At 41.1% G+C, this 15,675-nt stretch overlaps 1 protein-coding gene across 1 annotated transcript; it reads left to right on the plus strand.

The window, feature by feature from the left end:
* Positions 1–4: 4 nt before the first annotated feature.
* On the plus strand, positions 5–7,035 carry psmd13 (proteasome 26S subunit, non-ATPase 13). The gene is made up of 13 exons (XM_085161477.1): positions 5–214; positions 1,670–1,748; positions 3,475–3,509; positions 3,601–3,656; positions 3,735–3,778; positions 3,876–3,962; positions 4,837–5,008; positions 5,096–5,175; positions 5,256–5,381; positions 5,738–5,800; positions 5,889–5,969; positions 6,134–6,250; positions 6,764–7,035. Exons 1-13 carry the CDS (start codon positions 114–116, stop codon positions 6,857–6,859), a joined length of 1,137 nt encoding a protein of 378 aa, XP_085017603.1. The 5' UTR covers positions 5–113; the 3' UTR covers positions 6,860–7,035.
* The last annotated feature ends 8,640 nt before the right edge of the window (positions 7,036–15,675 follow it).

Below are 15,675 nucleotides of genomic sequence, written 5' to 3' on the forward strand. Positions count from 1 at the left end.
GCGCCTGGCAGCAACGGCGCAGTCCCATTACCACAACACGACAGGCTGCTTGACATTAGCTAAAAATTCAACAACACGTATTAGTATAGAATAAACTACATTTTGTGGCTATCATGAAAGATGTTACTGGGTACCTCAAGCAGCAGCAGAGTAACAGCCCCACGCCGGAGCTGGCGTCGGAATGGCACGCGCTGGAGGATGTATACAACAAAAGGTACAAAAGTCGTAAGAAGTGGCAGCTAGCCGCTAGCGCTAGCCTAGCTTACATTAGCTAGCCCATTCATTGGAAATGCAAGCTGAGTCATGCACGGAGCTGAGGTTAGCTGTTGTAGCATAGCTTTAGCTCACGTTGGCAGTAAGCTTAAGCTTTAAATTCGGAGCAAAATGATATTGTTTTCTAAACACTAATTGAGTTTCAGGTTTGAGCCCAGCACTAATATTTAGGGCAGCGGGAGTCTATTTGTTGTGCTGTCACAGGTTTTTGTAGCTGTTACTGTGCATCCTTGCTAACAGTGTCAATTAACCGTAAAACAAGAAAACAACCTGTAACTGTTCAAACAGTCTTTTAATCAGTTTGACAAGGAATAATCGCGAAACAAACATCTAATTTCTCGCCTCCATGATATCAGGATTTGTTTTTCCTTATTATGTGTCAGTTGACTCTATATGCATTTGGTATTTTGACAGTGTTCAAACAAAGCAAATAATTAAAGACGGCCCTTTTAGCTATGCAGTGGCCAATTTTTCAGTTTTTAACCCTTATAAACGGATAATGGTTTGTAATTGAAGTTCACAGGCTAACTGAAAGTTCTGATATGTAATATTATAAAGTGGGAGACAGACTAAAAAGAAACCTTAAGGGAATCTGGTGGATCTGTTATGGGGGTGCTTTGCTGACATAGTTTGGATCTCCTGCTCCCTTAAAAGGAAGGGCCACTGCAGTTCAATTCTGTGTTGTTCATCGTGATTTCAGCAGCAGGGAGGGACTCACTGAAAAGTGTGCTGCAGAAGGGGGGGGACAAGAGAACTCTTATAATCATGAGAATAATGAGAACTCTGGCCTCTGAAACTGTGGCACAGACTGTAGTGTTAAACCATCACCATTAAAACACCAGCATCGAAGTAACACGTGGTGACCCTCGTTGGCTTTTCCTTTGATTTGGCACAGATATGCATATCTTCCCATTGGATGACTGTTCTCAGGAATGATAATTGCTTTCTGTTCCTGTCTGGCTATCAAGACCCCACACCTTTGGAGCGGAAGTCACAAGTTCGATTCCCTCCCAGTATCCAGTAAGGGTCTTGGCTAGGCCCCCCATGCCAAACACCAAGACCTGGAAAGGCACAGCTATGTCTTTCAGCTCAGACACGACACATTTCACTGCATGTTGTACTCTGTATGATTGTGTATGTGACCAATAAAGCTTGTTTCCAAAAGATTCTGTGTAAATTCGGGTAGCGCTCAGTCTGTTTGGCCCTGTTGGTCTAGTCTAGTCCATAGAATGAGTACTACTCTATGGGGGTGTAGATGGGATTTTTGGTGAATAAAGTCTCTCAGCTCTTCATTGGACTCTTCTCATATTTTGATGTCGTTTTTGGCTGATATCATGAATTAAAAGGAACTGGCAGTTGTGACTGATTTGAACCGTTTTCTTTGTTCTGCCCTTAGATTGTGGCATCAATTGACTCTGAAGCTGATGGTCTTTGTCAGAGATCCCTGCTTCAAAACAGGCGATGGTATCATACAGGTAACTGCATCTCAGCCACTCTTTGTAATGCTTTACACCAGCGGTCTCCAACCTTTTTTGCGCCACGGACTGGTTTATGCCCGACAATATTTTCACGGACCGGCCTTTAAGGTGTCGCGGATAAATACAACAAAATAAAACTAGTACCGAAAAAAAGATTTATTCATAACACAGGTGAAAAGACCCAGGAAAACCGAGTAAACGATAAAAACGATAACAAAATAACACTGAAAACCGATAAAAACCCTGAAAACTATACATTTCACACCTGAGCCTCTACTCTCGCGGCCCGATACCAAACGACTCACGGACCGATACTGGTCCGAGGCCCGGGGGTTGGGGACCGCTGCTTTACACAACATACAAGAGTAAGCATGATTGTCAGATATTGAGAACAAAGTAATTCTGTTGCCTTATTTGTCAGAAACGTATCAGTATTTCAATAGAGTATTACCAAAAATTGAATTATGCTTGACCCCACCCCCCACCCCACGGCAGTTTGCCAGGTGGTGTTTATGTATTTTTTACACTATTGGAGAGGTGGAGGGGTTAGCTAAAACCTCTTTCGGCTGTGTAGTAAACAGCAGTATGTGAGTTCCAGCTGATGGCATCACAGGTGGCTCGTTGGACCAGATCTTGTTTTTTTTTTCCCACTAATCCAGGTTGTTTTAGCTGCACCAGACTGTGGTGATATACTATGTGTTTGCACTGCAGCTTCACAGCACTGGATAGTCCCACTGAGACGCACTGCTGTGGTTCAGTAGCAGGGCCAGCGCTGGCCGCCCAATGCCAGTCTGTTCCTCTGCCCTCCTTTTCAAAACTGTGCTGCAGACTAGAGAATAGTCTGTTTTTAACGCCCCATGTTCACATCAAAACATATATTATTTGCAGTACTTGTTTGTACTTTCACTTCAAACGTGTTTTACTTTTAGAGATCATTTTTAGCTATAACACATCTGAATTACTGCTAATACAAGCTGACCTCTGTCAGTTTGAACTGCTTCACCCTGAAAACGTTGCAGCGTTGAACATGAGTGGGTTCTCATCTTTACATACTTTACCTGTTTGCTCATTCACAGCTTCTTATTTTTATTATTGGACTCTAGCTTTGCATGACTCATAGTTCATTTGCACGTACTCTTGATTTAAGCCCCTCTCTATTTAAGCCAATCTTTTTCTTATTGGCTGGCCCCAGCAAACAGAAGGTTTGAGCAGCAGGTGGGTGGGGCTTCTGTGCTTAAAGCCAGAACTGCGTTGCTGCAATGACAGGGGTTCCTTACACATACTGTGAAACATTATCATGTTTATTTATAGTGCTTAATATGAGCATCCACCTTTGATACAGGGTGTAGAAAATAAGGAGAAGCAGAACAGGCCTTCTTTAAGCAATTACATGCATAGATTTGACCAGCATGCAAATGGAAAATACATTTCATAACAAAGTATCTGTACAGTTCTGCTGAAAATGACAAGTGATGCCACTAAATTATTCCGACGTCCACATGGTCTCTTGTCATTGTCATAATTAGTTTATCTTGAATATTTAAGTTTATGCAGCAGCAGTTTGTCGTACATGTAGACTTACTGCATACTAGTATATATTAAAACATATCATACCAAAGAGGCCCTTGGTACAGATATTCACTAATGTCATAGCTACATTTCTAAGGTAATGAATAACACCGTCCACTAAATATTCTCTTTTGTTTCTTTTTTTTCCTTCCAGCTTTATGAAAACTTCATCAGTGACTTTGAACACAGGTGAGTTGTTCATCCGCTTGTCCTAAACAGAGCAAATACAAGTATTTACTGTTTTTTACCTGTTAATTTATAATTTTTGTTCCTTTATCAGAATCAATCCATTGTCGCTGGTGGAGATTTTACTGTTCGTCGCCAGACAGATGTCAGGTACGGAGAAATAGGAACATTTTCTTTCCGTTTTAATTCATTTTTTTGGCATTAAAATCCAACGTTGTTTGTGTCTAGATCAAAAAGATGCCATCGTTTTTCTTGAAAAGACCAGGGAAAAGGTAAGATGACCAGACACCAGCATGACAGGTTGTTTTGAAGTTACATTCTGTAAAGTGCACTTTTGACCAAACGTCTGCGCGTCTCCACCTGGTTCAGGTGAAAAGCAGCGAGGAAGCAGTGATTCTCTGCAAGACCGCCATCGGCAATCTTAGACTTGAGATCAACGACGTTCCTGCCACAAAGGTAAAACTCTGAGCGAGGTGTCGGCAGACTTGAGCTCAGATATAGCATGTGACAGAGCGTTTCCAACTGCCTGGAACGTTCACGTGATGTTTCTGCCTGTTAGCGTGAGAAAAACCAGCAGCTGTCAAACACACAAGTGCAGTCCAAATGGCACTTGGGTGTAGATATCCTCGAAATAACTCGTAGGTGTTAAGTCATTGTTTTCTTGCTGCCACACTCATGCACACCTGACATTTTCCCTTCCTCCAATCTTTGCGCTCATCGTACAAAAATGTGACATCTCCACCTCCTTCCTCACAGACGTCACCGTTCACAAACTCCAAATTTAGGATGAGAGCACAGCCTTACACCCAAGCGCATGGAGAAGAGGGAATCAGTGAAATCTGTATTTCAAAGACAATCAGTTGAGATAAGATTGATAAGGTTATATATTCCAATTGAGTTAGTGTAAATGCTCAAGTTAGAGCTGTATGGGCTGAAACGACCTTCTCTTTTGTGATATTCACTGAAGTCAGAACATGTTGGGTGGTGGTCTCTCACTGATGGACTAAAGGTGCAGCTGTTTTCTGACTGTGGCTGTGAGAGAAACAACAGGACACAAATGAAAATGTTAAAAAGAAGTAGGATGTGTATAAAATCCAGCTTCACTTTGCAGCCATAGGAGTCGCTGCCTCCGTGGCCATTAAGAAGAACACAGGTGTGGGGCACTTTCACATCACCTTCCATCTTTTTTATACAGTCTGTGGTAAAACGGGGTGTTAACCTGATCCAAGTCTGTAAATAAAGTGTGTGTGGAGAGGAGAAACATCTTCAGGTTGGGTTTAAAAGCAGTGATCCATCCACTTATCACCTTCCCTGTTTTTTCCACTTGTAGAAAGAAATTGAAGAAATTGAGGAAACGTTGAATAACTTGCCTGGAGTGACGTCAGTCCACGGCCGCTTTTATGACCTCTCCAGTAAATACTATCGCCTCGTTGGAGACCACGCTGCCTACTATAAGGACGCCTTGCGCTACCTGGGCTGTGTGGACATCAGATGCTTTCCAGGTAAACAACAGCATGAATTAAGCTGCGTGTCAGTCAGAACACAGCAGATCACTCGTATTCAGATCATTTTGTAATTGTTGTTCACAGAGACGGAGAGGCAGGAGAGGGCGTTCACGCTCGGCCTGGCTGGACTCTTAGGAGAGGGAGTTTACAACTTCGGAGAGCTGGTGGGATTTGAACTCTGTTAGCCACATGTTGTGTAGCTCGACCTGCCTGTGCTGATTACTCGTGTGGCTTCTCTGTGCAGCTGATGCATCCTGTGCTGGAGTCGCTGAGGAACACAGACAAGCAGTGGCTCATTGACACACTATATGCCTTCAATGCAGGCAATGTGGAGAAATTTCAGAGCTTAAAGTCTGCCTGGGGCCAACAGGTGGGGACTCATTTCAATGCCTGAGATGTGTGTAATGATGACTTGTCATCTATAACAGCTGAATTTATTCTGACACATAAACTGGAGTTTGTGCAGGTGCAGGAAATAATCAATAACCCCGTTTGAAAGTCACAAATAAGTAACGGTAACCTCAGGCGAACATGAATAAGACCTTTGTAAATAAAGTTTGAATTTTTCAGGTTTAGGTGCTGAGTGCTTGTTTTTAAGACCTCTGCCTGTGTTTCTTCTCCCAGTCTTAACTGCATTTTGTTGAAAAATCTTTAATCCAGAGATGATCTGGCAAAGTCTTCACGTGTATGTTTGGGACAACTCACTGTTTTCTCTGTTGGTCACAGCCCGACCTCGCGTCACAAGAAGGTAAACTGATGCAGAAGATTCAGCTGCTCTGCGTCATGGAGGTGAGATTGACAGTTAGGTTGTAAACACTGATGTGTAATGACGTCAGTTTGTCCACAATAAACTGAACATCTTCTCGTTCCCTTCCAGATGACATTCACTCGTCCTGCGAATCACAGACAGCTGACCTTCACTGAAATCGCTCAGAGTGCCAAAATCCCCGTTAATGAGGTCAGTGCGGTCAGAACGTGTGTTTAATCACGGTGTAACTTAAACAGGGTGATAATGAAATTAATTCTCACCTTTGATAACTGGAGATAAAGTTGTTTGTCCTAATACTGGTCACATACAGCTGATCCTCGTGTAGGCTGATGGTTGTATCGGTCTGTTTGTAGGTTGAGCTGCTTGTGATGAAGGCTCTGTCTGTGGGCCTGATCAAAGGGAACATTGACGAGGTGGACCAGAAGGTGCAGATGACCTGGGTGCAGCCCAGAGTGCTGGACCTGCAGCAGGTTGGTCACAGTGATGCCAGCTTTCACTGTTTACAGCTTCGTTGGTGGGCTGATGTTATCTGTTTGGTACTCATGTGGGTATAAGCATTTATAACAGCTGATAGGTTTAAAAAGGTCAAAAATAAAGAAGACCGACGAGAAACACCCTTCAACCATGAGTCGATGTTACAAAGCTTAGCCACCAGAGGGCAATCTGCAACTTCCCCGACAAGCTGATCCAAGCAGAATATAAAGAAGCAGATAAAATAACTGCACATGAATGTTATGTTTGTCTGAAAGAAAAATATCGGCCCTAATTTTTCAGTCTCTAAATATCAGTATGACAGTTAAAAATCAGTATCTGTTGGGCTCTCTTTTTAAATTCTTCTTTAAATATAGAAACATCAATCACTCTATGCATGTAACAAATGTGTACAGCAGCTCACCCAGTAATGGGAAGAGGACCTGAAATAATCTACAGTAGTTATTACTGTACCTGTTGGTCTGACTCTTTCCTGTTGGTCGCTGTTTCAGATCAAAGGGATGAAGGAGCGTCTGGACTTCTGGTGCGGCGACGTGAAGAACATGGCCATGCTGGTGGAGCAGCAGGCCCACGACATCCTCACCTGAGCAAGACTGACCCCGAGTCCTCAGAGGGAAGCTTCACACATCTGTTTAATTTTGTTACTGTCACCATTTATTTACAGTCTGTAAATTACACTGTAGTATTTTACACAAAAATACGTTTGGTTGGAACACCATATGGACTGGAGCGAAAACTTCCAATAAAGTCTTTATAAAAATCACATCCATGTTTCTAATGATCTATATCCATGTATAAAATGTTGAAACATCAGTAACATTAGCTGAACCACCTATATGTGGTTTGTGCCAAACCTGCAGTGCTCTTTCAAATTCTTCATCACATTTGCGGGAGATTAAAATCCAAAGAATTTGATTTATAATCATTTCTTTAAAAATATAGGTGTGTGTGTGATAGACTTGTAGTCAAGACCGCCTAAACCAAGACAAGACCAAGACCAGAGGGTATCGAAACCGAGATAAAAAAAGTCTTTAAGCTGCAGCCAGACGCTGCTTCATTTACGGGTATCAGGCATATTTATGTGTTCTTGCTCTCGCACAGCCGTCCTCACCGCTGTCTACTGTCTCACTCACTGAGAGCACAGACGCACGCTCCACTTGACTGTTGCGTCCATCACCCTCTCTGTTTTTCACATAATGATATTATCTTATATCCTTGCATGTGATTGGCCACAATACGGAGGGATTGGAGCACAGCTGAGCCACTGTGTGAGAGCTGAGCAGCCAAAGGAAATTAAGTGAGGAGCGGCTCTCGCTCAGTGGGAGTCGACTCTGATTCACTACAAAGCACTCTGTAAGCACGGCTCTTAAAGCTGATGCTTTTGAAATGACACATTATCAAACGTTACGTTGTGTGTCATGGATACTGTTGACTCTAAATCTCCCGACCACTATGTCGATCTGAGACAGCAAGACCGAGACAGTGAGACCAAGACCAAATAAAAGTGGTCTCGAGACATCCAGCTCTAGTGTGAGACAGACAGACAATCTTTGTGGAAGATTTAATTGAGACTGACCCACCTGTTGAGGTGGCGGCAGCACACACATAATATGATCACTGCAGTAGGGTGATGACTGACGACAAAGCCAGCAGGCGATGATTATTCGTATCTTGAGAACTAACCATTTCACTTCGTGTTGATCACGTTGCATGAAAATTGGCAGCAGTTCACCAAGTGCACTACAGAGGGCACTCGAGATGGTCTCACATAAACCTGCTTCAGGATGGAAAGCTCACATTTTATTGTCATTTTTCAAATACAGCATCAATAATTTGTGTGAACTGAAATAAAATAACATTTTAGGGACCTTTTTTCTATTTTGCTTATAACTGACTAGTCATCCAGTGACCTTAACCTGGGTAATCCTCCTTTCTGACTACCAATCACGAGTCGAGTTATAAAGAAATGGCCTCGTTGTTCTAGTCTATGTGACTAAACACATAAAACCAGGAAATATTTACAAGTCACTCTTTTGCTTCACTTTTCAAGCGGGTTGTATTTTTATTTATTTTCCAAAAACTAAAATGTAACGATAAAAAGAAAAAACTGTGAAATTGAATATACCAACTTCTATCACTGCATTACTGTGACGACGACAAAGCCTTAAAAACCTCATTATTCTGATCACGCACTCTGATTCTTCTCCTCGTCATTATCTTACATTTGTTTTCTCAAGATTACAACAATGCCATAAATATTACAGCAATAATTGTATGACAAGGTCTTATTTTGTTTTTGGGAATGTAATGTGCAGCGGTATCAGTATAAACCAGCCACTGAACACATGGAGCTGACGATCCAATAGATAGAGGATACTTATTCAATTATTACATTTTCAGAAAGTCAAAGGAAAACTGGCAGCCTGACAGAGGCATGAGAAGAAACGCCGACGCACCCAGAAAGTATCCGCGATGCTCACGTGTTCCACATTATCTTACAGCCTTCTTCCGACAGTTTTTACCACTAAGCATACAACACCTCAACCACAACACTTAAACACACACAACACAGCACTCAGAAGCTACCTTGCAGCTTCACAAGTACTCTGTTTAATCTGCACTGGTCACTCCACTTTATTGTTATTGATATTTATATTTAAAAGTGCAATACTGTGATTTTCTGCTGCTCATTCCTGTCCAATATCCCATCTGCCCTCCCGTCATATTTCTTTTCAAGATTTTCTTATTTAATCACTAGTGTACATATATTTATATTTATAGATACATATATATTTAGTCATCTTTTCTCTTTTACCATGTCTCTCTAATATTTTGCTCCTTACTATTTTTCTATTTTTTTTTATTATTTTATTTTATTATATTTTATTATATTTTCTCCTACTGTATCATGCTGCTGAGTGACTGCTGCTCGTCAAACACATTTCATTGCAGTGTTGACCCTGTGCTAACTTGCATATGACAAAGAAAACTGAAACTGAAAACTGAAATGATTAAATTCATTTTTCACCTCACAGTTCACACACGTTACCCTGTAATGATGAAGCAAAGCGTTTGCTTGAACTTCTTGCACGTTTGATTCAAAACAAAAACACCATTCTGAACATTTCTGCAGTATTGAAGGTCCCAGTGACCTTTATTGTCCTTTTCTTCAATGTTATATTTTCATATTTCTTGTAATAAATTTGCAAGAATTTCAAACAAACTTTTTGAACGTAATAATTTTAGAGTTAGGCTGCATGACAACAGGTGGAACGAGTCTAGTGCTGTGAATTCTTTCTGGATGGAGCGTAAATGGTGTCCAACATTTAGTCCAGTAGTTCCCCAGAAACAGCATCTCAGTCTGGACCAAAGCCGACCAACTAGTTTGCTGTTAGCACAGTTAAATTTGACTACACCTGCTGAGGTGCATAAAGTTGCTGTTGAGGAGCACTGCTCGCTTTTACGCCCTTTGGGTTACAACTGTTTGAGCTTATTAAGAATTTTAAAATAAAATTTGTGTTTCTTACAACTCTGGTGCCAGTCTGCTGCTTATGTTGTGGCTTTTGAGCCAGGCCGTAACAGGAGACATATGTAAGGTTTAAAAGCATATTGCAAATTCCTAAGATAAAAAACACACGATGGCCCTGATTTGCCCACACAAGCCATTAAAAACATATTTACACTGGCAGCCGGGTAAAAGATAAAGAAAATAAGCGTCAGTGTATCGACTGTGGAGTTGGAAAGCGCTGCCGCTCTCAATCCCGCTCTTTAGTAGGATTAAACACTCCAACACTCTTCTCTTTACCGGCTTCAGTTAATTCAAAATGCAGCTGCGCGTCTTTTAACAGGTACGAGAATCTATGAATGCATAACTCCAATTTTAGCCAAACTACATTGGCTCCCTGTTAAATATCGCATAGATTTTAAAATTATTTTATTCACTTTTAAAATTCTGAATAATTTAGCGGCCAGCTATCTTTCTGAACTACTCCACTTATACAATCCCAACAGAGCACTTAGATCGTCCAATCACAGGCTCCTAGCACAACCTAGGTCTCGACTGAAGTCCAGAGGTGACCGGGCCTTTGCAACCGTGGCACCCAGACTCTGGAATAACCTCCCTGTTCATATTCGTACTGCCGAGTCTATCCAGTCTTTCAAATCACGTCTTAAAACTCTTTTTACTTTGGCTTTTGATTCTAACTAGTTGGCTGTTCTAGCTTGTTGTGTTGTTACCTCTTGTTTGTTGTCCTGTTTTATTGTTTGTTTTAATTGTGTCATCCTTTTACTGACTGTGAAGCACTATGGTCAACACTGTTCTTGTAATATGTGCTCTATAAATAAATTTTGATTTGATTTGATAAAAAGAAATATTGAAAATAAAACAGCTGCACACACCTGTAAACAACCCGATATACACCGTGGTAAAAACACTGCGTCCTCACGCTGAGAGCTTTAGTTCAACTCTGCTGTGTAATAAAAAAAACAAGTCATGTTAAGGATTTATTTTAACTGGGCAACCAAAAAGTAATCTATTACTTGGCACCAGGTACGAAGGAAAGGATACTAAGTACCAAGTAATTTGAAAATGCATTACTTTTTTTTGAGTAATGATCCAAATTACTCTAATTACAAGCCTAGCTGATAACCACATGCAGAACTGCTAATGTTAGCTGCTAATTTTGGCTACGTAGCATTAACCTTAATGTTTATGTGATACTGCTAATAATAAGATTAAGAGAGCATATGCAGGTAAGAACAGGTCTCTCTCTGTGGAGTGTCAGGACCTGCTGAGGGTTTTCCAGCAGGTTCCTCCAACAGCAAATCTGAATGCTAACATCACCTTATGTACTTTTGTTTTTTGGGAACTAACTGGTGGGAACAGTTATCACACGCTGAAAGCATCGTGTGCTTTAATTTCTGCCTGGTAGGTTGACTTATTTCCATTTTGTTTGGTTTGCTGTTTCTCTGCGTTTCATTATCAATGATTTGGTCATAGTACCAGTCACTGACTGCGTTAACAGGAAAAGACATGCAAATCATTTCACAATGATAGTATTACATGTAAAAACATACTATTGTAGAAAAATATAACTTGACTGAAAATACATCAACAGAGACATTAATAAACTATCTGGATACTCTGGAAAATATGCAAATATCTACATATATATCTAAATGTTTTGTTATATCTTTTCATGGAACAACACTGAAGATAAGACACTTTGATACAATGTAAAGTAGTCGGTGTGCAGCTTGTATAACAGTGTAGATTTGCTGTCACCTCTAAATAACTCAACATACAGCCATTAACATCTAAACTGCTAGCAACAAAAGTGAGTACAGCCCTAAGTGAAAATGTCCAAATTGTGCCGAATTAGCCATTTCCCTCACTGGGGTCATGTGACTCATTAGTGTTACAAGGTCTCAGGTGCAAATGGGGAACAGGTGTGTTAGATTTGGTGTTATTGCTCTCACTCTCTCAAAGACATAAAGACCTGGATGGCTGCTAACTTTCTGCTTCTTAATTCAGATCAAACTGAGGTCATTGTACTCGGCGCTGAAAAGCTTAGAAATATGGTATCTAACCAGATTCTTACTCTGGATGGCATTACCTTGGCCTCCAGTAACACTGTGAGGAACCTTGGAGTCATTTTTGACCAGGATATGTCCTTCAACGCACATATTAAACAAATATGTAAGACTGCGTTCTTCCATTTGTGCAACATCTCTAAAGTTAGAAATATCCTGTCTCAGAGTGACGCTGAAAAACTAGTTCATGCATTTATTACTTCCAGGCTGGACTACTGCAATTCATTATTATCAGGATGTCCTAAAACTCACTGAAAAGCCTTCAGTTAATCCAAAATGCTGCAGCAAGAGTACTGACAGGGACTAGAAAGAAAGAGCCGATGTCTCCTGTTTTGGCTTTCCTTCATTGGCTTCCTGTTAAATCCAGAATTGAATTCAAAATCCTGCTCCTCACATACAAGGTCTTAAATTATCAGGCCCCATCTTATCTTAATGACCTTGTAGTACCATATCACCCTATTAGAGCACTTCGCTCTCGCTCTGCAGGCCTACTTGTTGTTCCTAGAGTATTTAAAAGTAGAATGGGAGGCAGAGCCTTCAGTTTTCAGGCCCCTCTTCTGTGGAACCAGCTTCCAGTTTGGATTCAGGAGACAGACACTATCTCTACTTTTAAGATTAGGCTTCAAACTTTCCTTTTTGCTAAAGCATATAGTTAGGGCTGGACCAGGTGACCCTGAATCCTCCCTTAGTTATGCTGCAATAGACGTAGGCTGCCGGGGGATTCCCATGATGCATTGAGTTTTTCCTTTCCAGTCACCTTTCTCGCTCACTATGTATTAACAGACCTCTCTGCATTGAATCATACTTGTTATTAACTTCGGTCTCTCCTCCACAGCATGTCTTTATCCTGTCTTCCTTCTCTCACCCCAACCAATCACAGCAGATGGCCCCGCCCCTCCCTGAGCCTGGTTCTGCCGGAGGTTTCTTCCTGTTAAAAGGGAGTTTTTCCTTCCCACTGTCGCCAAAGTGCTTGCTCATAGGGGGTCATATGATTGTTGGGTTTTTCTCTGTATCTATGAAGCACCTTGAGGCGAATTTTGTTGTGATTTGGCGCTATATAAATAAAATTGAATTGAATTGAATTGAATTGAATTGAATTGAATTGAATTGAATTGAATTGAATACTGGTCAGTGGAAGTCTAACATGGCTCATTATGGCAAAGAACTCTCTGAGGATCTGAAAAACAGACTGTTACTCTACATAAAGATGGCCGAGCCTGTAGGAATGATGCCAACACCCTGAAACTGAGCAGCAGCACGGTGGTCAAGCCCATACAGCAGTTTAACAGGACAAGTTCCTCTCAGAACAAACCTCGCCATGGTCGACCAAAGAGGTTGAGTACACATGTTCAGCGTCATATCCAGAGGTTGTCTTTTGAAAACAGATGCATGAGTGCTGCCAGCATTGCTGCAGAGGTTGGAGGTGTGGAGGTCAGCCTGTCAGTGACCATGCGCCACACACTGCATCACAGGAAGCCTCTTCTAACGATAATCCACAAGAAAGCCCAGAAACAGTTTGCTGAAGACAAGCAGACTAAGGACATGGACTACCTGTGTTCTGGTGAGACCAAGACAAACCTACCTGGTTCAGATGGTGTCAGGGGCGTGTGGTGGCAACCAGGTGAGGAGTACAAACACAAGTATGTCTTGCCTACAGTCAAGCATGGTGGGGTGATGTCATTGTTTGGGGCTGCATGAGTGCTGCTGGCACTGGGGTAGCTCAGGTGGTAGAGCAGGTCAGCCACTAATCAGAAGGTCGGTGGTTCGATCCCAGGCTGCCTCCTGGCTGCATGCCAAATATCCTTGGGCAAGATACTAACCCCTGACCACCACCTACTGGTGGTGGTCAGAGGGCCCGGTGGCGCCTGTGTCCGGCAGCCTCGCCTCTGTCAGTGCGCCCCAGGGCAGCTGTGGCTACAATGTAGCTGCCATCGCCAGTGTGTGAATGTGAATGTGAGTGTGAATGGGTGGATGACTGAATGTAGTGTAAAGCGCTTTGGGGTCCTTAAGGACTAGAAAAGCGCTATACAAATGCAGGCCATTTTACCATTTAAATAAACTGAGGGTAAAGGTACGTGACTGGCCAACTAGGGTTTAAATTCTCCAGATTTAAATTTGAGGATACCCCAGTCTGCGGGGTATCCTCAAATGGAAGCTAGAGGAGCGCGAGGTCTCTAACATCCACCAGCTCCACGATGTCATCATGGAGGAGTGGGAGAGGACTCCAGTGGCACCCTGTGAAGCTCCAGTGAACTCCATGGCCAACAGAGTTAAGGCAGTGTTGGAAAATAATGGTTGCCACACAAAATATTGACACTTTGGAGACAGTTTGGACATTTGTACTCACTTTTGTTGCCAGTAGTTTAGATATTAATGGCTGTGACAGCAAATTAGTTATACAGTTATACAAGCTGCACACTGACTATCTTACATGTCCGTAAAGTCTCTCCACTAACATGCTTTGTACCTTGGAACTTATACATTTGCAGACACTAACCATTTCTTCTGCATCTGTGGTTAAGACTGTATAAGAAGCAAGAAATAAACAAACCCCTAAACAGATAAGACCACATCAGAATCACTGAAACACTGAAGAAACACTGACTATCTGCTTGTATCTAGTATTGCTCTCTTTTCTTTTTTCTTTCAGAAAACCATCTACCACGATGCTTTCAAGCTATATTTCTGCCTCATTTAGGTCATTTGGACCTTAAGTTGGGTTAAGTTGTGTATTCTCTTTGTTAACGGGCAGAAAAGAGCATCATGGAGGTCTGGCATGTATCAGTATGCTTCAATGAGCAATTTTACCGGAATTAGACGTCATTTAGAAGACGTGAAAATAGAAAATGTTCAATTCTGGACTGATGAGCAGAGATGAGGGAATGAATGAACAAGAACTGCTGTGGAATTACATTAATTAAACACAGGTTTAGTCATAATTTCATTATGCATGTACAAAGACAATAAAGGGCGATTCTTTTCTATTCTAGCTCAGATTTTTGCACAAAATCAGTGCAAAAACCTGCATTTCATTAAAAAGACGTCTGTTTACGGTTGTTTTTTAAGATCAATTAAGATCAGTTAAGACCATATGTGGCTAACACTGAGGAATGTGGAATAAATGTAAAAAACAAACAAACCCAGAATTAATAGAGAAAATTTGAAAAAATAATACATTAAAAACCATGTTTAAATTTTGAAAAAAATAGAAATTGAATAAGTGAACATTACAAATGAATGAATTATATTTGGTGTGTATTTACTTAATGAATTTATATTTTATTGTTATTTTTAAGATGTTAAAAAATATATTTATCTATTTAATTTAGAATTTTGCTCATTTTTTATTATAAAGTTATAAATATTTTCATTTATCTGGGTCAGCACAAAGTGCCACACCTTTTCCTTCTGTGTCTCGGAGAGAGCTTTATGTGTTCTGGCTGTGCGCACCTGGCATTACATGAGGTTCTGTTGTCACGGTCCAAACTTATATGAATAAAAGATACAGCAAATGTAAAATTCATAAGACCTTTATAATCTATTTCCTGTGGATTATCTCTTAGTCCTTCATTTCCTGCTCACCCAAACTGACACAAAACTTTCTAATATCATCAATTCAGTGAATAAGAATACATTTACTGGGTAACTAATCTACAAATGTAGACGTCTGCTTTTCCAGTTCATACCACAGCGACACTTATTTTCAGGCCTTGTTGGCATTTAAGGAGGTCGCTCTGGGTCTGTGTGGTGTTCACTCGAGTGAAAGCTACGCTGCACTGGTTTGCTTTTGAGATGAAAATGAAAAAAACAA

This window comes from Neolamprologus multifasciatus, chromosome 1 (genome assembly GCF_963576455.1).
Source record: "Neolamprologus multifasciatus chromosome 1, fNeoMul1.2, whole genome shotgun sequence".
NCBI lineage: Eukaryota > Metazoa > Chordata > Actinopteri > Cichliformes > Cichlidae > Neolamprologus > Neolamprologus multifasciatus.

Excerpts from the sequence above, each read along its gene's own strand:
- psmd13 (XM_085161477.1), top strand. The coding sequence starts at position 114 with ATGAAAGATGTTACTGGGTACCTCAAGCAGCAGCAGAGTAACAGCCCC. Across the intron at positions 1,749-3,474 it reads CAGGCGATGGTATCATACAG|CTTTATGAAAACTTCATCAG; the intron begins GTAACTGCATCT and ends TTTTCCTTCCAG. Across the intron at positions 3,510-3,600 it reads ATCAGTGACTTTGAACACAG|AATCAATCCATTGTCGCTGG; the intron begins GTGAGTTGTTCA and ends TTCCTTTATCAG.